Source organism: Engraulis encrasicolus, chromosome 20 (genome assembly GCF_034702125.1).
Source record: "Engraulis encrasicolus isolate BLACKSEA-1 chromosome 20, IST_EnEncr_1.0, whole genome shotgun sequence".
NCBI lineage: Eukaryota > Metazoa > Chordata > Actinopteri > Clupeiformes > Engraulidae > Engraulis > Engraulis encrasicolus.
Window position 1 is genome coordinate 49,405,389 of NC_085876.1, and position 26,312 is coordinate 49,431,700.

General features: G+C 42.1%; 2 protein-coding genes across 3 annotated transcripts in view; one reads left to right on the forward strand and one right to left on the reverse strand.

The window, feature by feature from the left end:
• Positions 1-408: 408 nt before the first annotated feature.
• On the reverse strand, positions 409-14,841 carry nelfe (negative elongation factor complex member E). Of its 2 annotated transcripts, XM_063186060.1 has the most exons (12): positions 14,754-14,841; positions 14,405-14,499; positions 14,211-14,280; positions 13,600-13,745; positions 13,311-13,385; positions 12,833-12,870; positions 12,498-12,684; positions 11,984-12,179; positions 10,851-10,995; positions 10,301-10,355; positions 9,383-9,485; positions 409-828 (listed from the first exon to the last, which is right to left on the reverse strand). In XM_063186060.1, exons 2-12 carry the CDS (start codon positions 14,477-14,479, stop codon positions 752-754), a joined length of 1,167 nt encoding a protein of 388 aa, XP_063042130.1. In that variant the 5' UTR covers positions 14,480-14,499; positions 14,754-14,841; the 3' UTR covers positions 409-751. The 2 variants fall into 2 exon arrangements, with proteins under 2 accessions (XP_063042130.1, XP_063042131.1); XM_063186061.1 differs by lacking the exons at positions 409-828; positions 9,383-9,485 and adding an exon at positions 9,535-9,576.
• A 200-nt stretch (positions 14,842-15,041) lies between these two features.
• The window catches only part of skic2 (SKI2 subunit of superkiller complex), a 60,102-nt gene continuing 48,831 nt past the window's right edge, over positions 15,042-26,312 (forward strand). The window contains exons 1-13 of the mRNA XM_063186063.1: positions 15,042-15,127; positions 15,493-15,614; positions 16,160-16,281; positions 16,802-16,919; positions 20,181-20,295; positions 21,098-21,172; positions 21,835-21,888; positions 22,159-22,334; positions 23,006-23,176; positions 23,745-23,890; positions 24,562-24,708; positions 25,536-25,620; positions 25,767-25,873. Of these exons, the coding sequence (XP_063042133.1) occupies positions 15,115-15,127; positions 15,493-15,614; positions 16,160-16,281; positions 16,802-16,919; positions 20,181-20,295; positions 21,098-21,172; positions 21,835-21,888; positions 22,159-22,334; positions 23,006-23,176; positions 23,745-23,890; positions 24,562-24,708; positions 25,536-25,620; positions 25,767-25,873 (1,451 nt within the window). The 5' untranslated portion in view covers positions 15,042-15,114. The remainder of the gene's footprint in view (positions 15,128-15,492; positions 15,615-16,159; positions 16,282-16,801; positions 16,920-20,180; positions 20,296-21,097; positions 21,173-21,834; positions 21,889-22,158; positions 22,335-23,005; positions 23,177-23,744; positions 23,891-24,561; positions 24,709-25,535; positions 25,621-25,766; positions 25,874-26,312) is intronic.

Below are 26,312 nucleotides of genomic sequence, written 5' to 3' on the forward strand. Positions count from 1 at the left end.
GAATTGACTGTTAAGAAGTCCTGTCATCTACGTGTGACTTCTTGCCATTCACATGTTTTGAGAACATACTTTTTTAAACCTCTATAAAAATGCATTTTGCAATGCAATTCAATGGAATGCCCAATACAAAAATGTCAATTTCCCATCATTCTACAAAATGGATACATCTCATTTTGGAAAGAAGATCTCCATGTGTATCTGTACAAAAAAAAACAATTTCCTCTGTTTTACGTCGTCGTCGTCATCATACATTGTGTCTCATACACATCATGGGCCTGTGCTACAAAGCTGGTTCAGGAGTAAACCAGTTTAAGTTAAAGGGTAAATCATCTAATAGAAGAGCCAGGAGTCCTCATTTCCAGGCTCTTCTATTAGATCATTTACCTGTTAACTTAACCTGATTTACGTCTGAACCAGCTTTGTAGTATAGGCCCCATATCTCGCAGTACATTAAAAACAGTACTAGGGCAACTCTAATAAAATCAACAAACTCCTAGAGTGGATTCCAATCTGCAGACTCCCTTGCTCACTTGCCTGCTTGTGACCTCATGATGTCACTGACAACATTGCAAAAGCACAATTCTAATGTCCTTTTCTCATTTGCAATTGGGATGGTAAATGAAAAACAGTCCCCCAAAAGTTGTTGTGGCTAGGCTGCTGACAGCTAGGAAACGTAATTGTTTTCTCCACGGAGGTGGGGCGAGGCCACAAGCACAAGTGCAGGACAGGAATGTGCAAAATGGACGAACTCCTAGCCAAGGAAATCTTCATTGTACACCACCTGGTTCCTCTTGTCTCTGTAGGAGCCTTTGGCACTGTTCTGGACAGCTGTGGGGAGAAGGAAGTTGTAGTTATTATTATTATACACTTGTAAAACAAAGGAAATACGCACTCAGCACTTCCAAGTTAACAATCCGGTGCATCCAGAGAAGGACTGAATCATAAGGTTTTCAGGATGAAAAACCACTGTTTGTGTGAAAACAAAAGTCTCAGTTTTGAACAATACCCAGGCGGCCTCTAAGTGACTGACAGGGCTTAGAGGCCAGAGAGGTCCAGACGGATTTGCCTGTGGCGACCTCCAGCTTCCGGTTCTGTGCTCCCAGACAAAGTTTAAAGGGGCATGCCACTATTTTGGGGCTTAATACAGTTAAAATCGTTGGCCAGGGTTTATAAAGGTGGTAAAGTGTCTTATTTTTCATGTAAGCCGTTGTCTTGCTTTAAGACAAGTTAAAAGAGGCTACAATGCTACAATGCTACACGGATCCATTGACTTTCACTAGCTTAGCGACATATTCCCTCTTTTAACTTGTCTTAAAGCAAGACAACGCTTAACATGAAAAATAAGACACTTTACCACCTTTATAAACCCCAGACAACGATTTTAACTGTATTAAGCCCCAAAATAGTGGCATACCCCTTTAATGGCACAACGTTTTGGACCCTCAGTGCTTCATCACAGTGCAACCTACACCAGGGCTCCAAATTAACACCAGACCAAATGCTGGTGAAATTTCAGTATTTGGCTGCTAGAAATGGAAGCTTACTAACCACTTTGACCCATTAGTAGTGAGCGTTTTTAAGATTAACATCTACGAGCCATTTTGGCAGCAGGTGATGAAAAAAGTTAATTTCATTTCATTTCATTTCATTTATTGTTAATTTAGCAGGGACAGTGCAGAGCATATACAATTGAGCCAGAATATCCACATGGCTAATGTTAATTTTTAGTCCCTGGACAGGAATTGGTGTTAAGTTAAAAAGAGGATTAGAATGAATAATAATACAAAAATTTGATAATACAATTAAAAGGTGCCCAATGTGCAAATATAGGCCACAATATTACATGGCCAAGAAGGCATTTAGGGTCCTGTCTGGGAGCGTCGAACAGTATTGCGGACCTATATTTTCCTGACAGGGCTGGATATACCTGTCATGAAAAATATCCAAGGCACTCTTCTTCTTGGTTAAAATGCTTTTAGTAAACAGCTAGTTCATAGTGGAACTGTTAAAAATTGCCAACATGTTTCGGCCGACAATGGCCTTCTTCAGGGCTGTAAAAACATTTCAAATCTCCCCCCACTTCCCTATATGCATGTGAACGTCATCATGTTCTGGTGCACGTCGCGCAGGTCTCCAGTGCTGGAGACCTACCCAGAGAGGCCCAGGCGGATTTCCCAGCAATATTGATATCACGATATTAATACGATTTATTATATGGTTGTGACGTCATCTGTCGAATGCTCCATTCATTTCAACGGGGCTCCCCAACGTTCGGACGTCTGTTATGTAAGGGTCAGTGTTGGGCAAGTTACTTTGAAAAAGTAACTAGTTACTAGTTACTAGTTACTTCTCCAAAAAAGTAACTGAGTTACTTCCTGGGTTACTCCGGTATGAAAGTAACTAGTTACCAGTAAAAGTAACTATTGCGTTACTCGCCCCCCGACCATGTTTCATAAACCACATAGAGAAGGACGGTTAAGACAGGTGACGTTACAAACAATTTATTGCAACATAATAAACCAAAGCCACTGGATGGACAATTTTTTTTTTTTTTTATAAAAGAAAATAACACATTTTAATAGTCTTATTTAAATTCAACTGAACATGTGCATGTTAAATCCAACTTTAAATTACTACTAAATGTAGTATTTACATTTTAATTATTACTAAATGCTACCCTTTCAAACAAGACTACGATTACGTCATTTTGTAGTTCAGAGTCGTGAAGCAGTAAAAGATGCGACCTGTGACGCGACCACAAAATGCGGAAGTAGCCACTTTGCGTCTTTGTCTCGAAGCGTGCGAGTTGAGTTTGTGTTGTTATCAGCGAACTATCAGCGAGCTATTTCATCGTGGTTAGTGAGAAGTTGAATCATGATGAAGTTCTGAGCATGTTATTTACATATTCTGACTCTGACGGACCGTTTTTATCTCACGAGGAGGATAATGATCGGACGAGCACTCTTTGTTTACCGCGGCGAAACTTCCGAAGGCAGTGATGCCGACATGCGAAGCAAGGATGTTCTCTAAGCACACACACACATTTAAACTCACTCGGTGACTTTATCCTATCTCAAGTGAGTCGGTGGTAGTGGCGAATGCAGTCGTGGTGTCCATACAGGTATTGGTGGAGGAATTAGGGGTGAGAGAAGTGGGTCTGGTAATGTTAGCTTGCGCTCCCTCCATTCAGCCCCCGGTGATGTGGGTAGCCACCTATCCGGACGCAAACGCAATAGTTCTAATCCTGGGATCAGACAAACACTGTTCACCAAGCAGCACACACACACTCATTCTGTCCCTCTTTCTGACTTCTACTGGGTGAATGGCAGCGGCGAACGTGGCCATATGACCGTATGGAGAGGTTTTGGTAATAGAACGCACGGTGACGACGCATAGGCTACCCTAAAACAGTAACGTGCAGTAACGGAGTGTATGAAAGTGTAACGGCGTTATACTGACAGTAAGAATAATTAGTTAGATTACCCGTTACTGAAAAATGTATTTGTTTGTTATGTTATGTATGTTATTTAAACGCCGTTATTCCCAACACTGGTAAGGGTTAACGTTCGGCGAGAAGGTCGCTATCGTGGAATAGCAGCACGACAGAGAGAATCTTTAGACCCCGACGCGGAGCGGAGGGGTCTTGTTCTCTCTGAAGTGCTGCTATTCCACAAAGCGACCGACTCGCCGAAAGTTAACCCGCTTATTATATGGATATACTTAAATGATTCACACATGCAGGGTCATTTCTTTAGACCTATTTAATGTTAAGATTGTTGCTGCGCAAAACAAAACAGTGCCGTTGTGGAACACCGCTAGGCAACAGCTAGGTAGGCTAGCCAGGACAACAGCTGATCGCTTTGTGGAATAGCAGCACGCTCCGCGTCGGGGTCTAAAGATTCTCTCTGTCGTGCTGCTATTCCATGGTAGCGACCTTCTCGCCGAACGTTAACCCTTATAGGCTATGAGCCGAGGGGTCGACCGGTGCCATCTGGGGGGAGGAATGCTAGCAATGTTTTTTGGCAAGGTATATCCCCCCACTAGTAGAAAAAGCTTGCTAGCAGTCATGGGGTGGTAGCGAAATCACTTTTTTCAGCTCTTGAAGTTACTACCCCCCTATAATAAATACTGTTTTTTAATATCGGCTGTATATGTAGTTATGGCTTATGTTGGGGGTATTGCCAATATCCTATACCATCGTGCTTGTTATCACTGGAAAGGGGACCTTTCAGGCTTTCATTTCAGCCCATTAATGAATCTGTCTGACATACACAGAAGCCACAGCACGTCATTAAACCAGAAATAGCTCCCATTTCCACACACATTGTGCCAAAACTGTGCACTTTCGTTTACATCTGTGGCATGAAAGAACACCAAGGACACCAAAGTTAACAACCTCAATACTCAGGGCACTCTACCGATTCAGAAAATGTATAATATGCCCATGCTATCATTTAGTATATGTCTGTGAGACCCTTAAATGTCACTTGTGCAACCAGCAAAAATGTCTTCAAAATCGGACCCAATAGAATGGACTAATACAATGCCGGTATCACTTTACTTAAACAAACTTTGTTTATACTGTAGTTCATATGTGAATGTACAAGTTGTTAAAGTATTCAATTATTGTAGTGCAGAGTTTCTCAAAGTGGGCCGGAAGCCCCCCTAGGGGGGCGCGTGAAGTCAGAAGGTTTTTCTTTTTTAATACTTTTCTGCTTTGCCATTAAGTCACTAATATTTAGAGAACATAGGCCATACTGTACGTGTATATCAGGCTCTAATAAACTTCACGACGGCCTATTTATTTGTATTTTCGTAACCATTTTGCTCGAGGGGGGCGCAGACAGACACCCTTCCTCTGAAGGGGGGAATGGCACGAAAAATTTGAGAAACACTGTTGTAGTGTATGTGAAGAAATACAATCTAGATGGTAGGCCCTGCAATGATAGGGCATTGGGTAACACTTTACTTAAACCACTCAAATATGGTATCTCATTAACAGAATTTAGATAAATGTTCATATACAACATTTTATACAGGCTATTTCATAAACAAATAGACTGAGACCCTATACAAGCGGTTACAAGCCAATAAAGAAACATGTTGCAAAGGGAATATGTTTAATGAAAGAATAGTTTCATGTAGATTTATATTATTTCGTCGTCAGTACTCTTCATCTTCCATGTCATCCCCTTCATCTGAACTGTCTATGGTTGCCTGGTTTCCGCACACTCTCAGTTTACACATGTCTGTGCACCTGAGGCCATTTACCAGACAAACACAATGATGGCTAGAGCATTTTGTAGTGCAGTTGCACGAAAGAAGGTCCAGGACAGCTTGGGATATTGTCAATATTCTATACAATAGCGCTTGGTATTACTGGAAAGGGGACCTTTCATTCTTTCATTTCAGTCCATTGCTGAATGTTTCTTACACACACAGAGGTCACAGCACTTCATTAAACCAGACATAGGTCACATTTTCTCACAAATGTTGGCTAAACTGTTTGATTTCGTTTATCTGTTTCGTTTATATGTGGCATGAAAGAATGCCAAGGACACAAAATTACACAACCTCAATACTCGGTGGACTCGGAAAATGATAATATGCCCATACAATTATTTTGTATATGTTTGTGAGGGCCTAAAATTTGACTTGTGTAACCACCAATAGTCTTCAAAATAGTAGCCAATATAGCAGGTCATTAGCTGGAAATATCAGGCCTTTTTTCCTGCCAATGTTTGTGCTGGCATTCACAGAGGTCATTAAACCAATAATTTCTCGGCCCTATTGTGGCCTAATGGTAGGACACTGGTCTACTACGTGGCTCACCCGGGTTCGATTCTGAACCGTGCCCTTTGCCGACCCTCCCCCATCTCTCCCTCCCAACTGGCTTCCTGTCACCTCCTTCACTGTCCTGTCTCATATAAACAAAAAATAAAGGCTTGAAAAGCCCCCCCCAAATACTCAAATGATCACTCCTGCCAATTTCAATATGCTGTTGTATTGCTCACATTACCCTTGACTTGTCAGTACCCGGAGATGCTGCATGCTGCTATTCTAATGGGGGCAGATTTTGTTTACATTTTTAAAAAATCTTAACATGGGCCTACTCCAAATATTTTCCCAAAAGGTAACACCTGCCCCCATTACAATGACCAGGATCTTGGAAAAGGCTGAAGAAAAAAAAATCTCTGGTACTGACAAGTCCAGGGTAGTGTGAGCATTACATGCATGTTGAAATTGGCTGGCGTTATCCTTTAAACCAGTAATTTCTCACTGTATGATTTATGTTGTCCCTATACCATGGGAAACCATCAGGGTCACAAAACCAAATGATTTTAAAAATCTAGGCATGCTGTTGATTCAGAAAATGTATAATGTACCCATACAATATTTGCAGGAGCCTTTAAAAGGCTGTAATGATCCTCAAGGCCCTAATGACCTATTTTCTGACCAATTCTGTACTATCTCCTTACAGACATGCATACAAATGTTGGATAAAAAGAAAAATGAATGAATATATGTATGTATACATACAGTATGAATGTATGTGCATAAGAATGTATGAATCCGCTTTGAAATGTTGTCAGTAAATGATCAAATTGCACATACAGCACTGCTTATTGTCCTGCCAGACATTTCACAGATTACTGACCAAAAGCTTATTGAAAGAAATTGAAAAATATTTCCCAAAATGTAATATGGTAGCCCTTCCCCAAATGATAATTTCAAAGGCTAATTTTTTGCTATAGAGAAAAGGTGTGTGTGTGTGTGTGTGTGTGTGTGTGTGTGTGTGTGCGTGCGTGCGTGCGTGCGAGCAGAAGAAATTCAAACTTGATGCCATCTGAAATTTGTGTCAAAATTCAATATGGCTGCTATTTCCCAAAATGGATGACTTTCATGCATTTTTCTCAATACTGTGGGGCCATAATATAGGCCTACTACATAGTAGATTACTTTTTTCAGCACTTCTCTGTTATATTCTCTTACAGATATTTTACCAAAGGTTGACTAAACAAACAAAAAATAAGTTTGATTTCGCTTCCTTGAAGCAGAGAATAGTCCTCCTACAATGGTCAAATGGCACATAGACAGTCAACTGCTGAAATAACTAGGCCTATGGTCCTTGCAATGACGTAAGCCTATAATATTCATTGATGAGTACGGTTCCTTTTTTTAGCACAATTATTTCCTATTGCCTAATGGACAAATGTATTCATTCATTCATTCTTTCTTTCATTTGATTAGGACAATACACACTAATCAATACATCAGTTAAAAAAAACATCAATATAAATATGTTGGTATTTGCATAGTTGCCAAATGTCATCCGTAGTCCTAAGGCAGGTAGCCATAATAAAAAAACAATACTGCATTACAGTAGACATGACATTTTACCACAAACACCAAATATATCCAGAGTAAAACAATGTTCATACTATTAATTAATAGGAGCAGGTCTGGTTTGTTTTCAGCCACTGTTTACGGGTGATTTTGAAGATGCTGATGTTGTCACATAGCCTGGCCACGCCAAACCCCTAGGGGCGTCTAGATTTCTAGGCTAGTTGTCACACAGTCCGATATGAGCATGGCTGAACAATAGAAGGTGAATTTTGATTTTGCCACAGTGACATATTCTAAAGAAAGTGGTCAACAATTGCTCAATTAAACATATACACAACACTGCTGAAACTAGGGCATCTCAAATTCCCTCCAACATTCAATATGGTAGACGTTTCTGAAACTATTCCAAATATTTTATCATTAACATTTATCCACCCTTACCCCCACCTGCTCTACAGTATCTCACCCCCACTCCTCTCCCCACCCTACAGTGTCTTATCTCCCCATCCCCCCTCACTTTCCTTTAAGCCCCCCCCCCACTCACCTACCCCCCACTCCACAGTGCCCCCCCTCACCTACTCCCACTACCCCCCCCCCCCCCACTCCACAGTGCCCCCCAGTCACCTCCCCCCACTCAACAGTGCCCTCCACTCACTTTCCTCCACTACCCTGGCCTTGCCCCCCACCCAACAGTGCTCCCCCTCAATTGCCCCCACTCACCTCACCCCTACTTCTCCCCCTTGCCCCCCCCCCTAACTCTACATCTACTGTACATACAGTGCCTCCCCATGCCCCCGCTCATCTCTTTTATCTCCTTACGTCTTATGTCTCCTTACATTTCCTTACGTCTATAAAGAGATAGGACAGAATTGGACTTAAATTATGTCATATTAATGGTCATTATGGCCTTTTGTAAGGCTCTCACAATACATTGTATGGGTATATCATGCATTGTCTGAATTAGCAGAGTGCCTTGAGTATTGAAATGGTTGGGGTTTGTGTCCTTGATGTTTTCCCATGGTTTACAGTACGTAGGGACTAAAGAAAGCCTACAGTTTAGGCGACATTTGTTATTATTATTTCTGGTTTAATGAAGTGCTGTGACCTCTGAGTATGTCAGACAGATTTAGTAATGATCTTAAATGAAGGCCTAATGCCAAGCAGTGATGCCAAGCAGAAACTTTGGAAGGAAAAAGGCCCAATGCTTCCAACAGATGACCTGCATGTATTGGCTATTATTTTGAAGACTTTTGCTGGTTGCACAATTCAAATTTAACGCTCTCACAAACGCATACAAAACAATTGTATGGGCATATTATACATTTTCTGAATCAGCAGACTCCAAAGAGTATTGAGGTTGTCCAATTTTGTGTCCTTGGTGTTCTTTCACGCCACAGAGATAAACGAAAGCAGACAGTTTAGCCAAGAGTTGTTGGAAAATGTTAGCTATGTCTGATTTAATGAAGTGCTGTGACCTCTGTGTATGTCAGACAGATTCACCAATGATCTTAAATGAAAGCCTGAAAGGTCCCCTTTCCAGTAATACCAGGCACCATGGTATAGAGTATTGGCAATACCCCACGAAATGAGCCTGAACTAGACATGCATCCGAATTCAAACATGGAATTTAATAGAGGGGGGTAGTCACTTCAAGAGCCGAAAAAAGGGGTTTCGCTACCACCCCGTGACTGCTATCAGGCTTTTTCTAGTAGTGGGGGGATATACCTTACCAAAAAAAAATGTTAGCATTCCCCCCCCCCAGATGGCACCGATGGCCAAAATTTGGGGCCATAGCTCAAGGCCTATTACATATTGCACAGCCTTAACTGGCAGGGCTGGAGACCTACCCAGAGAGGCCCAGACGGATTTCCCAGCAATATTGACATCACAATATTAATACGATATATTGCACAGCCTTAACTGGCAGGGCTGGAGACCTACCCAGAGAGGCCCAGACGGATTTCCCAGCAACATTGATATCACAATATTAATACGATATATTGCACAGCGTTAGCTGGCAGGGCTGGATACCTACCCAGAGAGGCCCAGACGGATTTCCCCGTGGCTGCCTCCAACATGGGCTGTTTCCTGGCGATGCTGACCTTAATGGGAACGTCTCCAACCATAGAACCGTTCAGCTGCAGAGAGAATAGTAGAGTAGAGTAGAGTAGAGTAGAGTAGAGTAGAATAGTGTATCATTTATTAATCTCCAACCATAGAACCGTTCAGCTGGAGAGAGAAGAAGAAGAAGACAAACGTGGAGTTAGGGATGGCGAAAATTGAAAAAACTCTTAACCGGCTACTGAGACTCATTAACCGGTGGTTAACCGGTAATCTTAAATTATACAACGTTCGCGTGCCTGATATGCACAGCACTGATTTTTTTTTTAAAGCCTTTTTTTTGCTGCGCAGACAGGACCTGCCATGTCCAGCCACTGTTGCCAGATGGAAAATGCTGAATTATCGTACTAAAACCTCAAAATTATCGTTTTTTGGGGCTTTTTGGGAGGAAATGATTATTATAATAGGAGAGGAGGAGAGCAGAGTAGAGGGGCCTGTACTGAGAAGCTGTTTCAGGAGTAAACCAGGTCAAGTTATTTGCTTTTGTTTGATGTTTGACGATTACTTTGGTACATCTACCGTCCTTTGACACTCCTTTATAAATTTGCTATTACCAGAATAACAATGACCAAGTCATAGTTCATCACTAAAGGCCCTGTGTAATGTCATAGTAGTATAGTACTATAGTAGTTAACCTTTCAATGACTATTACAGCATGCCACAGGAGGTACGGCATGCATTATGGGATTAATAAACTGCATATTTTTGGCACCCCTCCCCCCCCTCTTGTGTTGCTCCGTAAGTAATCTTGATTGTGAGAGACAGGGACTAATGGAAAAGGCTGGGGGGCTCGGAGGAACTGTCATGATGTCCAAAAAATTGCACCACTTACCTCTGCGACTGCCTGATCGGCTGACTCCATCTTCTCAAAGGTTATAAAAGCACAGCTGCAAAAAGGCACAGAGATGAAAATTATTCTGAGAAATAATTGCTCTGAATTCCACGAAGAACTAGTTCTTCATTTAGCACACACACACACAGCAGACACAAGAGTTCAGCACAATGTTCCATTAACTGATGGTGTATGTCAAAAAGAGGTATTCTCCAACTCCCTGTTTTCTGTTCATCTAAATTTTTCCCTCGGTGTGCTACTGGTCGAAGCCAGAAAAGCCAATGCCAACGTTTAAACCAAATGTTTCCCAATAGACTCATAACAGACAAAAAGCGAATATGGAAAAGCGAAAATCTGTTCTCTGTCCAGACGTCTAACTTGTTCCTCATTGGGTTGGGGCGTTGGTTTGGCCCGCACTTGCTCTACTCATAATCTGGCCCTTGGAGAAAAAATATTGGAGACCATTGTCCTGTCCACAGTTTGCAGTTTGCAGAACAACCTATTTGCTCTAGTACTGGTGCTTTACTCATGACTGTGTTGTAATACATACTTGCGGGGGGAGTCCATGGACAGGTCGATGATGGTGCCGTGCGGGGAGAAGGCGGCGCGCAGGTTGTCCTCCACCAGGCACGTGCCGTACACATACACCGTGTTGCCCTTCCGCGCACCTCGACGCTCCGGGTAAGAGTCAGAGCCTGTGCAGAAGCAAAGGGAACTGTTACTGAGGTGTCAATGACACATTTCATCACTCAAATCACTGACTGGAGACATTGACAATGGACAAGGTCCGAAACGTCTGTTGCTCCAGTTTTAGCCTCTGACTTCTGTTGTAAATTTTCGGCTACAATACACATTTTTCACACAAGCCTTGTGCGCGCCTCCTTTTTTCATTACCAAACGATCACTCAAATAACGCACAAAAGACACAGACTTTCCACGTTCTGTAACAGAATGTAGGGGTGTGCGATTTTATGTTAAAAATTGTGATGACATTTTTGCCATATCACCCATCCCTAGCAGAACGTCGATTGTGCATTTGTCGAATGATGTTTGAAGTTGATTTACATTACATCAATTAATTCTCACATTATGCACTGACACAGGGTTTCCCAAAGTGGGGTGCGTGCACCCCTGGGAGTGCGCGGCCTGCCATAAGGGGGTGCATGAGCTGAATAGAGCAATGGCTGATATGTGTGTTTTTATACAGAATTCATGAACATTATGTAGTTTTTAATGGTTTGGTGAATTGTATGCTTGAAGGGTCCATCTGCAGTGCAATTTATAACTCTTAGACTTGTCATAATGGCAGAAATAACGTAAGGGCAATTGGAAATGAGAATTGCCCAAAATGTGCGGCTGTGCAACATTCACTTAGGGGGTGCACGAACGACATTGAAATGTAAAAGGGGGTGCGCAGGGGGGAAAGTTTGGGAACCGCTGCGCCGACACAACTTCATTTTATTACACTGATTTTGTCTGGTGGCCTGGGCTTACGTCTGCAAGGTGAAAAGAAAATAAAGTGCACAGTGATGAAGGACTGAGAGTCCGAAAAGTCATGCCATTCAATTTTGCGAGCATCAAACAGTGTTGGGGACCTTAGTTTCCTTTCAGTTCTCTTCTGTTTGGTCCAGCACCTGTGCTACTGATGTGCAAACATTCTCTGACTTTTTGGATTGAACTTACGTCTGAAAGGCCCATCCCTGTCCCGTTCTCGATCCCTCTCTCGGTCCCGTTCACGGTCTCGGTCGCGTTCTCTGTCGCGTTCTCTGTCTCGGTCCCGACTCCGGTCTCGGTCCCGACTCCTGTCTCTGTCCTCACGACTCCTGTCACGCTCCCGATCTCGCTCTCCACGGCCTCTCTCCCTCTCTCGGTCCTTATCCTAGGGGTGTAAATCACAGCCTCCATGACGATACGATTCAATATTGATGTCTTATTCAATGCGATGCGATTCGATTATTTTCGATACTTAAGAATGCCCCACGATATTATACAATGCAATACGATTCGATTCAACTTTTTTTCCAATTACTTTTCCACTTCTATTATGTTATGAAGCTAGGGCATTGGGCAGGGGACAGCGATTCGATTATTTTTGATACTTAAGAATGCCCCACGATACGATGTGAATCAATTCGATTCAATCGTCAGATTGCATCACGATATATCATATATACATTTTCAATTATTATATTAACACCTTGTCCCTGTCGCGGTCTCGGTCTCTCTCTCTGTCTCGATCACGCTCACGATCGCGGTCTCTTTCCCTCTCTCTCTCTCTGTCCATTTCACGTTCTGGTTCTCGGTCACCGTCCCGGTTGGGCGTGGCCATCCCAGCTCCGCCCCCTTCCTCCTCCTCACGGGGACGGTCACTCGTCGGAACAAAGCTGGGAAGAGCAGGTAAAGGCTTGTACACCACAACAACACTCAGCAGTTCAAATGTCAATCTGCATTTACGGTAATTATAACTTACTAAGACATAGCCTGAATGTCAAAAATGATTTCTGTAGTAACAAACTTGAGCTAGGTACTTACCACTCATACAAAGATTTTCTGTGTGCCCTTTTGGCAGCCTAAAAAAAGAAACAAAGACACATTTTAAATACTGCTGAAATTTTATTTCTGATCCTTACATTTTGAAAAGGGATACTCTGCATGACATGTGAGGCTTAGAGACATTGTAAACAATAAACAATGACAACTCAGAGTGTGTGGCCTAAAATGGTAACAATGTTGATCATATTTTTAAGACATTACAGTACTCTTTGTGCATTCACTCTGGTGTCAATGACTTTTTTGTAGTAGCAACACAGCTGGTGCCGCCATTGCAGACATCAAATTATTTTTTTGTGTCGTTTTTAGAGGACTATCTAAGATTGCTTGTACATTTATTACCAACTGCTAATTAATTTATGGGCATCCGTGGTTAGATTTATCTTAAGTAAAATGTATAAACTGTACACCAAGCCTCTTCCTTCCTACCCAAACCACACAACAGAATGGAGATGTTTACCTCAGATGGGTCTTCATCAGTGGAGACGCTTCTTTGAAAAGGCTGGAAAGCCGGGACAGGACCTTTCTCAGGATCCTGAAACAAAATCACAATCACTTTAATCCTATGCAAAACAATTCTCTGGAGACAAGAAGGACATTTTGTACTGTATGGCCGGCCCTACCCGCTATGATGTTACACATAGGACAAAACAACTTGCAGTTTTCCCGCCAGTGGCAAACATGTAGTGAACAATAACAATTGGTATTAATAAATTAAACTCATGCAGAAGCCGAGTCATTCTATTCACTTTAAGCTTGCACTCCAGTGTCCTCGAGCGCTTGAATCCAGAGTTCTTGTTCTCTGACTTGATTGCACTGATGGCACCAGACTTGATGAGCTTCTTGGCCTGTTCGGTAGCAGATGCAGAGTCCAGCACAGGCTGGTCGGACAGAGCTGGGGAGACAGGACAAAGACAGTAGTTCACTTCAAGCACACGTTCAAATGCTTCAGTGGCAGCTTCTGCGCACAGGTGGAGTGATTGGGACATCTCAAGGGGCTATCCCTTAATAAAAGAATTGAATTGAAAAAAAAAAAAGAATCGATTGCACATACTTGTGTGTGTGTGGCAATGTGGTGGGTGGTTGTGTTTGCATGCATGCAGTGTGCTTGCCACAGTGACTAAGTGTGTGTGTGTGTGTGTGTGTGTGTGTGTGTGTGTGTGTGTGTGTGTGTGTGTGTGTGTGTGTGTGTGTGTGTGTGACAGAGAGTAGGTCTGTGTTTGGATGGTTGTGTTTGCGTATGTGTGCGTACAAGCACGCTTTGTGTGTGTGTGTGTGTGTGTGTGTGTGTGTGTGTGTGTGTGTGTGTGTGTGTGTGTGTGTGTGTGTGTGTGTGTGTGTGTGTGTGTGTGTAACATACTTCTTTTCAGTCCTGTTTGATTGGTCTGATTTGTGGTGTTCTGTTTCTTCAAAGCCAACAGGGCCTTTTTCTAAAAGGAGAGGCAGGCAGAATGCCAAAACAGGACCACAACAACACGACAAAGGTTACACTGTACAATCATACAATCTTACAGAAAAGACTGATCACGGTTAAACAATTTTAAGGCAGCTTACCTTCTTTTTCAGTTTGGCATATTTCTTTTGCAATGTCTCTTCCTCCTCCGTTAGAGAACTTGGAAAGACGACCATTTTGATCGCGGAGTTGTAACCTATAAGTCAAGAGAATGTGAATATTTTACCTGTGACATGCTGACAGAGAAGCTGATCTAAGCTTACTGCTTGCCTAACATTGAAAAACATTCAATGAACTCATCTACAATAGACAACTTACTTCAACCGCCCTCTTCAACCTTTCCAACTCATTCGATACACGTTACTATGCTATTATCTTCAAACTATGCACTGTATCACAATTAAACCAACATATGTTTAGAAAAAACTTCTAAATGAGCTAAAATCATACCTTTTTGATTTCAAGAAATAGCGATGCCTTCCATCGACTCGCGACTCCGACAACAACACAGGCGCAGGAAAATGATGTCATGGCTGACGCAGACGTGCGAAGCAAGGTGGCAAAGCAATAAATAAATTGCGGATTTAATGGTTCTGGACAGTTTTATTTATAGTAACACGAATTAAACATAGCAGTGTGAAGTCATTTTAACACCCCATATCGTATAAATGTGTATAAAAATGCTTTAGTTGAAATATCCTCCAACTTCCGCCTAGGACACTTTACTTCCGTTTCAGACTGACGTGCAGTAGTCGGCAACGCTGCAACTTTGTGAAGTTCATTGTAAGCTGTCTGCTGGCCCAGACAAATTATGGAAAGGATAGGTAAATAATTTGATGAACATGCATGTAGTTGACCATATTTTCATTTTGTTGAAATGACAGTAACAGCTCTATCATCCTGGATTGCGTTTCCCAGTAGTTTGTCAGCCTGCTACTAGGTAGCAGCTAACTAAACATTGCAGCCTGTGTTACTTTGTATCCGTTATACAGCTGCAAACGTGCCACTGTGTCAAATGAAGCGAAACCGATTAACTGTGTATAATTGTGATGACTTGGTATCACTGAATGAAACCTGCGTAATGAAACTCATCCAACACTGATAAATCACAACATCACTCACAAATTATAACAACTGTAGCATCTGTCCATCTTTAATAAATGAATGTGGTCCTCTTTCTTTACTGAAGAGTTGCCTCCTCCGGGGCCTTCAGATTTGCCTCTCTCTCTGCTTGAGGTGGGATGCTCTGGAAGATTTGAACTCATCACCCACCGTCTGCCTTCTCATCAGCCCCTGCATCCATTGACCACAGTAAGATGTTTATTACTTCAATATTTTACTGTTATTGGTCCACCACTGTTACTTGTCCTGTCTTGCACTGATGTCAGTCTGTGTCAGTCCTGTGTATGTTTATGTACTGGCATGGAGGACGAGAGTGAACCGTAATTTCACTGAAACTGACAATAAAAACTGACTTGACTTGACTTGATGTTTGTGCAATTCAGGCAGCAGCTTTTCCTGTACATGCAAATTTCATATGTATACACCACATTTACCGTAATGATATTTGCTAGAACAAGCAGTGCAGAAAGAGTTATGGACTGCTTTGCATATTGATTGTATGCCTGACTATCTTCTTTCTCTAGCTTTGCTACAATACTTATACCTACTGCACCATTGGGCTTACATTAGCTTCACTTGGGGACCCTTCTATCCATACTGTTATACCTTTTTATGACATGTAACTGAAAGTCAAAATGATGGTGTGAAGAGAAATACAACATTCATTCAAGTCATTCATGTGTGATCATGGCAGTCATTATAACTCTCTGTCACCTGTCTGTCTCTCCGTCCAGTTGCCCCATGGTCTGCCTCCGTACAGTGTGGACCTCCAGAGAGAGGTGGAGAAGCGTTTCCTTAGCGATCCCGCATGGCTCCCCATTCACGACACAGACGCTGCGTTCCAGAAGTTTCTCAAGTGTGTGCCTTTCATCGTACAGCATACGTTTTACCCCTCGCACCTTATATACTGTGTGTGTGTGTGTGTGTGTGTGTGTGTGTGTGTGTGTGTGTGTGTGTGTGTACACCTTTCACTGTACAGTATACATAAAGGTGATAATGTTATGGTCGTTAGTACATGTGTAATAGCAACAGTGTTGCTAATGCCCTCTTCCTCTATGTATTACAGTACATGTGAATATGGAAATGTGTGTGTCTGCGTGTGCATTTATGATGCAGCTTCTCACATGAACCCTGGACAATTTGCGCCATACGGCAGCCTCCAGAGCTGATGTGGGAATGTGTACACCCCGGCCATGAGTATTTTGAAAGCGCTTTGAGAGAACCTTAGTTGTGATACTGCACTATATAAATACAGGTTGTATTGTATAAAGATGATAATGTTATAGTCGTTAGTACATGTGTACGGTAATAGCAACAGTTTTGTTATAATAAGGTACCTTCTTCCTCTATCTATCTATTTCCTGCTGTCATGTTAGGGTGACCAAACGAGAGAGGAATCTGGACTCCATCCTCCAGTGCTCCCCCACGCCGCTGCATTCTGGCCTCTCTGTGGTGCGAGATCCAACTACAGGGATGCTACTGGACTTCACAGAGGTAGAAATAGAAGACATTTCAGTTCATACCATTTCTTTTGTTTTTTTGTGTGTTTTTTTAAAATATATATTTTTAGGGATATTTTGGCTTTATTCCTGACAAGTGGAGGAGAGACAGGAAACGAGTGGGCGTTTGATTTCGGCCCGAGATCATTTCCCCATCCTCCTCCCCTGTCTCTCTCTCCCATCACTTTGCGGTCTCCTCTCAAAACCAGCGTCTTGGCTGATAAATAGCAAGACATGCCCAAAAAAATCAATGAATTCCCTCCCCTTGGGCCAAGCCATGGCTTAGTTGACTGGGCACTGGACTGCTATGCGGGCGACCCGGGTTCGATTCCCGATGCGGGTCATTTCCTGATCCTCCCCTGTCTCTCTGTCCCACTTAGTCTAATAGCTTAGCTCCAAAATATAAAGGAATCGTTCAGTTTGTGATACAAGCATGAAAATTGGTACACATATAGCCAAAGGCATTCCAAAAAGAACTGGATATGGAGCCATCGTGAATTTTCAACATGGTGGCCATGGCAGCCATTTTTCAAAATGGCCACCAGCCACAACAGTTTTCTTGGATATAATATATTTTAGACATATTTACCATTCATACCACTTGGTAAATGTGATATGGATGATAGAAAAGTTGTCATGAATATTCAAGATGGCCGCCGTTTTCAAGATGGCAGCCGTCACTTGTATGATTTATCTGATATAGGTGATATCGGTGTCAAATCAGTCATTTTTCATGATGCAGAATTCAAATTTGTAACTTTGGAATTAACCAGAAGCTTCCTTTTATCTCATTCTATACTTAATATACAGTATAGTATCACTGTTTCTTTCTAGATGGCAGCCCATGTCAGATAATCATACAATAGTGCAGTCTGTTAAGGGTTTTACCGTTACGGAAGTTAGAAAAGCACTTTGCATGGTGTTTCTTTAGGGTATATGCTATAATTCTAACCTAAGAGCCCTCAGATTTTTTTTCCTATTGTCATATACAATATGTCATGTTGTGTAATGCATTACATTGTTATTAAATGACATTATAGTAGCTGACAATGTTAATATAGTCCGGAACTCAGCAGAGATGAAAGGGCAGTGGTAGCCTGCTTGACCAGATTGATGAAACTACAAAAATGTACATAGTGGTGTGCATTGGCACTGCCCTCAAGATTCGATTTGATTACGATCCGGGAGGTAGCGATTCGATTCGATTTGATTCAATTCTACAATGCATTGCAATGCATTACATTTCTACTGAAAGCAAAGCAAATGTTTCATCAGTCATGATGAGGCAATACAAGTAGTCGGATACTGAACAACATTTTACTGGCTGTTTTCTGAATCTGAATTCAAATGAGCATTTCCCACACTAAAACTATGGTGAGAATAGACGACTGCTGCTAATGCTTGCTGAGCAGCATCTGAATGGGGAAGTGTCAGTGCAAGATGATGTCCAAGGTAGCAGATTCACATCCTCTAATTTCCCTGACAGATATTTTTTATTTGTATGAGAGAGGGTAAAGGACAGGACCTCTCCATATGTATGAAGAACCCATAAGATCACCTAATTCTACATTCTCACAAGTAGCATTGTGCATATTGAGTGCATTTCTGCCATCTTTAGAATGGCATTACAGATTATTCAATATACATACAGGCTACAGTATGTCTTCAGTTCAAATTAAATGGAAATGTTTTCTAAGTAGGTGTTGAGTAAGTAGGCAGAGGTAAACTGTTTTTTCCTGAATTTGCAAACAAGTCCTCACCAAGTAATTGTGTCAAAATTTGCATTACAGTTAGCTCAGTAATCATTGAGTACTTCAATTGGTACTTCAAAACTGACAGTTGATGGACAACATGTATCGTAGGTCTTTACCACCCTTACCCATAAGAGAAATATCTATATAAAACAGCAACTCTCATATGGTATACGTATACTATAAAAGTAAATAATTACGGAACTCATTTTCTTGATATGCAAGGCACACAAATAGTCTGGGAGGAAGGATAGTCTACCATACCCAAAACAAAATGCCACATGACTTTTTTTTTAACCTTCACAAATGTGAGTGGTAACAGTAACATAACTCATTCCCAGTACACTTTTTTGCTTCATACATGACCTCAGAATGCTCTACATGTTTCAGTTCTATAGTAGTACAGTACAGTACAGTACAGTACGGTGTACGGTGCAGTATAGGAAAGTACAGTAGTATACAGTACGGTGCAGTATAGAAACATACAGTAGAGTATAGTACAGAACAGTACCATTCAGTACGGTGCAGTACAGTATAGTACAGTACAGTAGCATACAGTACGGTGCAGAATAGCAAAGTAGAGTACAGTACAGTAGCATACAGTAGAGTACAGTACAGTGGCATACAGTATAGTGTAGTGGAGTACAGTACAGTATTTCACATTACAGTACAGTAGAGTACAGTACAGTAGCGTACAGTACAGTAGCATACAGTATAGTATAGTATAGTACAGTACAGTACAGTACAGTACAGTAGCATACAGTATAGTGCAGTACAGTACAGTACAGTACAGTATTTCACATTACAGTACAGTATAGTATAGTACAGTACAGTGCAGTACTGGGTCCTAAGGAAGCATGTTCTAAATTTCACGCTTTTGTCAGCTCCGTAACGCTAATGGCCTTTTTCTTGAAAATGGCGGCCATCTTGAATATTCATGACAACTTTTAAATTATCCATAAGACATTTACCAAGTAGTATGAATGGTAAATGTGTCTAAAATGTCATATTATATCCATTACTCATAAGAAAACTGTTGTTGCTGGCGGCCATTTTGAAAAATGGCTGCTATGGCCACCATGTTGAAAATTCACGATGGCTCCATATCCAGTTCTTTTTAGAATGCCTTTGGCTATATGTGTACCAATTTTCATGCTTGTATCACAAACTGAACGATTGTTTTGGTTAGCTGCTGCACTAACTCATTTCCTGTCCCACTCTTCACAGTCCTGTATAATTAAAATAGGAAAAACCTCAAAAATGGCCCTGCTGTGGCCAACCAGTAAGGCACTCGCCTGCCATGCGGCTGGCCCGGGTTCGATTCCCGGCCCGGGTCCTTTGCCGACCCCTCCCCGTCTCTCTCCCAGTTCGCTTCCTGCCCACCTCTCACACTGTCCTATCAAATAAAGTTGAAAAAAGACCAAAAAAAAAGAAAATCTGAAAAAAGGAAAAATAAAAATATATATAAAAAATTGAATTCCCTCCCTCCCTCTCTCTTTCTGCAGGTGCCTTTGGAGAACACGGGCCTGTCGGCCAAGAACTCCCTCTCCCTCCAGAGGGCCCCGGGGCCCCCCTCTGAGAGCCTGAGGGGCAGCAACACCAACTACCCCTTCCAGCCAGGTAGGACTTCAGGAGGATCATACACATTACACAGGAAATTGTGTACGCGTCTGATGCGTCTATGTTTGTGTATGTGTCTTTTTTTTACCTCTTCCAAGGAGGTTATGTGTTGGGTCGCCTTGGTTTGTCTGTCTGGCTGCCTGTTTGTTTGTCTGTCTATTTGTCTGTTTGTTTGTTTGTCTGTCAGCAGGCTAACTCAAAAAGTTATGAACGGATTTGGATGAACACGATCTGGAACCAGGAGTTTTTAAAAAATTCTTCACCATTGCTAGCCTTGAAATCTAGACACCCCTAGTGGCCGCAAATTAAGTTGCGGGACAGTTTCCAACTCCACAAAAAGAAGGCAGAAATAAAATAACATAGTCAGATGTTCTATTAAACCAGTGGTTCTTAACATGGGGTGCGCCAGATATTTCAGGGGCTGCGCAAAACTTTGTTTGTGTTGAGGTTGTGACCAAAATTCTGCAAGCAAGCATTATAATTAGGCCAAATCAAGACCAAATCAAAACATGTTTTGGTCCCCATGTAAAGGCACAAGGTATTGATTAATGTCTCAAGCGAGAATCATTGTAATTTTTCACTTAAATCATTTTCTTGTGCTTATATACGTGTAGACGTTTGAGTTGGGGGTGCACGACTTGTCTTGGGCACAGGTAAGGGGATGCGTTAAGAAAAAAAGGTTAAGAACCACTGTATTAAACAGCTTCATTTGCGGAGGTCTTCACTCTCCGAGTGCATTTCTAGCTATTTCTTGAAATGATTTATTATTATTTTCTGCTGTCCTTCCCCGTCCTTCTTGCAGCTGGCATGGAAGAGCTGACTCTGGAGCAGATCAAGAAGAAGTCAGATCTGGAGGAGGACATCGACTTTGACAATGGTACTGAACTGTTGCACTCTGAGTTATATTACATTGCATTCGGCAGACACTTTTTTAACTAAAGCGACTTATAATCGAGGACATAATAATAGCCGACATCACTAGTAGAAAAAAGTGCACAGGAAATATACAGAACAACAAGTGAAGATGCTAAGAAGGGTTATCTAGGGTTTTTTTTTAAGGTACATTAACACAAGGTTGAGTAGACTACAAACAGACACATACACATCAGATCAAGCATTAGTGTAGTAGATAGTCACGAAAGAGAAGAGTCTTTACTTTCCTCTTGAAGGCTGAGAGAGATGTGCCTTGTCTTGCTGCCTCTGGTAGGCCGTTCCACCATTGGAACCATTGAGTTGTGAATCGTATTGTTTAGTTCAATCAGTGGAACTCTGCATCATCCCGCAGCTTGCAGGTATATCACAGTGGGACAAACATCACTTGAAAGTAGAGGCTGGAGTGTCACACTGCAGCTTAGTTTTTAAACATTTATTTTGTGCAAACACAAATGTTTGGAAAAACTAAGTTGAGACTTTCAAGTCGTATTGTATAGTATTTGGTTCATCATTGTCATTATTATCAGACTTTGAGCATGGTAACTGCATATTCACCTGCATTTAAATGGCTTAGTAGCTGATTATAATTGCTATTTCTTTGTCCAGATTTGCTCACTGTGCCCCCTGGACTAAAAACTGGAATGGACTTCAGTGCTAAAGGTACAAGACTGTGAATACTCAATTTTGCGAGATTTTATATAATTAAACTTAGCTAATTTGTGACACTTGTTACTTTTGCATGAAACATTTATTTCCGAATGAACTGACTTTAATTCTGAATAAAGCCTAATTCCGCTTTGAATTAGGAATTAAATGAAAGATCAAAGTACATTCGACAGAACTAATACATTGTCAATATTAATTCGGAACTAAAATCGTCATGTAACCGTAGCAACTCACTTAAGTTTTTTTCCACTGCTGTATCTGCAGATGCCAAAACGTCCACTAAAGGGGAGGTGAACCTGATGTCACTTCTGTCCACTTTTGATGACATCATCGATGTGGCTCCTGATGGAGAGGAGAAGAAGGGACAAGCAGCAGCAGCAAGTGCCGAAACGCCAAAACTTCCCCGGACCAACAGTCTGGAAGACCTTGGAATTAAGGAGGTACGCTGGGGGAAATATGAATGGCTATTAGCATGAATATTAATAGGCCCAGCCGCAGCTCTAAGGCCTGGGCACTGGAATGCTGTGTGGGCGGCCTGCACGGCATTAAAGGGACACTGTGTGAGATTTTTAGTTGTTTATTTCCGGAATTCATGCTGCCCATTCACTAATGTTACCTTTTTCATGAATACTTACCACCAGCATCAAATTCTAACTATTGATTATGACTGGACAAATTGCACTTTTCATACATGAAAAGGGGATCTTCTCCATGGTCCGCCATTTTGAATTTCCCAAAATAGCCATTTTAGCTGCAAAAATGACTGTACTTGAACCATACTAGAAAATATTTGTTTATTACTTAGTAAACCTTCATGTAAAAATCAAATTTGGCAATAGGCAGCCCAATTTCAATAAGCAGCATAGTTGCAGTACCTTTTTTGACCATTTCCTGCACAGTGTCCCTTTAAGGCTTTGCTCAAACCAAACGACTTGACAGTTTATTACATTATTATATTGCATTTGGCAGATGCTTTATAACCAAAGCGACTTTCAAACGAGGACATAATCATAGCCAACATCACAGTTTATTTATCAAATACTAAGGCTGGATTCTCATGACAATGCCAGTCTTTATTTATTTTGATTGTTTATTTATTTATTTCCCTCAGGGTCCTGTACAGTCTTCCCCGGCCCCTGGTGCCAGTGCCGGGAAGAAAGAAGGAGCGAGTTCAGAGAAAGAGAAAGAAAAGGAAAAAGATGCAAAGAAGTGGGCCATACCGGTGGATATCCACACCCCTTGCCAAGACTTCTACAAACGCATTCCAGACCCAGCCTTTAAGGTATCTATCTACCCTATGGAACAAGACATACAATATACAATATACAATATACAGTACTTCCTTTAATGTCACTATATTGTTACTGGCTGCTTAAGAGGAAGGAATTTATTGGTTTTCGAGTTTTTCATTTTGAATTTGAATGTTTTGAATTTTATCTTTTTTATGCAATAGATATACAGTATTGCAAGTCTGAGTTCACATATTGTAACATACTGAAGTAAAATAATGCAAGCCATAGACGGGTAAATCACAGAACACTTGGCTTCTTTGCTGAAACTTTAACATGTTTCGCTGTCAAACAACGCATCGTTCACTCTAATAAACTTTCAGCACAGAAGACTAGTGTGCGGTGATTTACCCCCCTTTTCCTTTCATAACTTTGACTGCACATGAGCAGCACCTAGTCATTGGAATGGTTGTGCCCAGGGACATCGCTTTGAATACTGTCGTAAAGTGTTAATAGCAACTTTTGTGAAGTAGGCAAAAGGAAGAATTTGCTACTGTGTCAATGTAAACTTTGAACTTGAACTTTGACCTCTGGCCGTGGTTGTTGTTGTTGCTCCTGCAGTGGTCCTTCGAGCTGGATGAGTTTCAGAAGCAGGCCGTTCTCAGGTTGGAGGCCCACGAGTCTGTCTTCGTGGCCGCTCACACCTCCGCTGGCAAAACCGTGGTGGCAGAGTACGCCATCGCCCTGTCACAGAAACACATGACCAGGTAAGTGTGTGTGTTTGTGAGTGTGTATCTGTGTTAGAGAGAGAGAGAGTGCGTTACAATATGCGACCTTGCCTCCTCCACTTGCACTTGTCTCCTCGTCCCGCCTCCTGGCCCCTCCTCCGTGGAGAAAACGATAAAGTTTCCCAGCTGTCAGTTTAGCCACAACAACTTTTGAGGGACTGTTTTTCATTCACCATCCCAATTGCAAATGAGAAAAAGACTCTACAATTTAGCTTTTGCAAGATATTGAAATATAATGCTGTTGTCAGTGATGTCATCATGACATATTACTTCCTGGTAGGAGGAGACAAGCAAGTGGAGGAGGCAAGGTCGCATATTGTAACGCACTCAGAGTGCGTGTGACTGAGGTGTTCCTGTGCAGTCCGCCACTCGAGTCTCGAACCCGCCACCTCCTAGTCAACGCATCAGCTCGGGCATGGGAGGCACAGCACGATACCGCTGAGCTAAAGGTCCAGTCCCATAGTTCAGTGCTACTGATACTGTATGAGGCTTCGGGAGGCAGGTTTACTAACATCCCACGCCACACACTGCTAGTTAGACACCATTACATGTGTCGTGGACTATTATGCAAAACTATAAATATTTTGTGGTTAATGTATGTGTTTCTCACAAAAGGCAATTCCCTGTTCTGTCCTTCTTCCCTCTCATAGGACGATCTACACCTCCCCCATTAAGGCTTTGTCCAATCAGAAGTTCAGGGATTTCAAGAACACGTTTGGAGATGTGGGGCTGCTAACGGGAGACGTCCAGCTGAACCCTGAAGCCTCGTGCCTCATCATGACAACAGAGATCCTCAGGTGATAACAAACACACGCACGCACACACGCACACACGCACACACGCACACGCACACACACACATGCAACCGAACCCTGAAGCCTCCTGCCTCATCATGACAACAGAGATCCTCAGGTATCAAACACGCACTCACACGCACACATACAGTACATACACACACACACACACACACACAGTTGATCAAATTTGACCGTAGTTACAGACTGCATATTTTCTAGTCTTATGGATGAGGTTCAAAAGCTTTAGGTGGCGCTTTAATTAGAGTTGGATCGTGATGTGGTTGGTGTTGTTTTCTGGTTGTAGAAAGAGAAGAAGTCCGCACACTATAGCTCCGCTTTGAAAATGTATTCAGGTCATACAACGTTTCACCCCAACAGGGTCCTCACGCCTGATGAAGACTGTTGGGTGGAAGTGTTGTATGACCTGAATCCATTTTCGTTAGCACCTTACTTGACGCCGGCGTCAAACGTATGACATAACGGTGTCATAACATTGTCATAAAACATTATGTCAATGTCATAAGCATTGTATGACTTTGTCTTAAAGTGAAATGCGGTTATGACAAAGACAGGCCTAACAATGTCAACTTATCATGGCCATAAAACGTTCATGACATTGGCATTATGTTTATGACTCTTTCATGACACTCTTATGACACTGTTTGACACCGTTATGTCATACTTTTGATGCCGGCGTCAAGTAAAGTGTAACCAAATTTTCAAGGCGGAGCTAGAGTGTGCGGACTACTCTTTCCACTATCAGATACGTCTTTTTCTTGCACTTGGCCTCACAGAGGTGGGATGTTCATGACTGTTTCCTCCTTCAGATCGATGCTGTATAACGGCTCAGAAGTCATCCGGGATTTGGAGTGGGTAATCTTTGATGAAGTTCATTACATCAACGATGCTGAGGTAAAGACCTGTCCTAAATACTGACAATTTGAATGAAAGTGTTTCTTCTTTCACCTTGTCTTAACATTCATGCCTTATAATGTTGCCTCTTTCTCTCTCTGCCTCTCTCCCCCCCCCCACCCCCCTCTCTCTCTCTCCTTCTCCAGAGAGGAGTGGTGTGGGAGGAGGTTCTCATCATGTTGCCTGAGCATGTTAGCATCATCCTGCTAAGTGCCACCGTCCCCAACGCTCTGGAGTTCAGTGAGTGGATCGGGTATGTGTCCATGTGTCCAGCAACTCCTTATCTAACCTAAGGGCTTTTAGATTCTTTGGTCCCAGGCCCGCCCCTCTGACGTGATTAAGACCCAGTCCCTGTATTCTTGAATATTTTCTGCATATGAGCAGCGTGATTGCTTGCTAGATGATTGGATCAGTGACAGCACAGCTCAGTAGACAATTGGTTCTTTTTTTCCGAAAGGTCTAAGCACATGCCATATTGAGGTTACGAACCATTCCAGTTCATTTCTATGGACATTTTATTAAGTGTTTCGTCTCATGTAGAATATATAGTAGAAAAGTCGCTCTCTCTGGTGTATTTCTGTCTGACGCTGAAGAGGGCTTAGGGCTTCCGCACACCGGCTCCGACAAAGTGCTGAGCACTGCTCAGCTAAAATTCGATTCCATTGTTTTCAATAGAACCACGCACACTGGCG

Excerpts from the sequence above, each read along its gene's own strand:
- nelfe (XM_063186060.1), bottom strand. The coding sequence starts at position 14,479 with ATGGTCGTCTTTCCAAGTTCTCTAACGGAGGAGGAAGAGACATTGCAA. Across the intron at positions 13,746-14,210 it reads TCAAACAGGACTGAAAAGAA|CTCTGTCCGACCAGCCTGTG; the intron begins GTATGTTACACA and ends CTGTCTCCCCAG. Across the intron at positions 9,486-10,300 it reads CCGATCAGGCAGTCGCAGAG|CTGAACGGTTCTATGGTTGG; the intron begins GTAAGTGGTGCA and ends TTCTCTCTGCAG.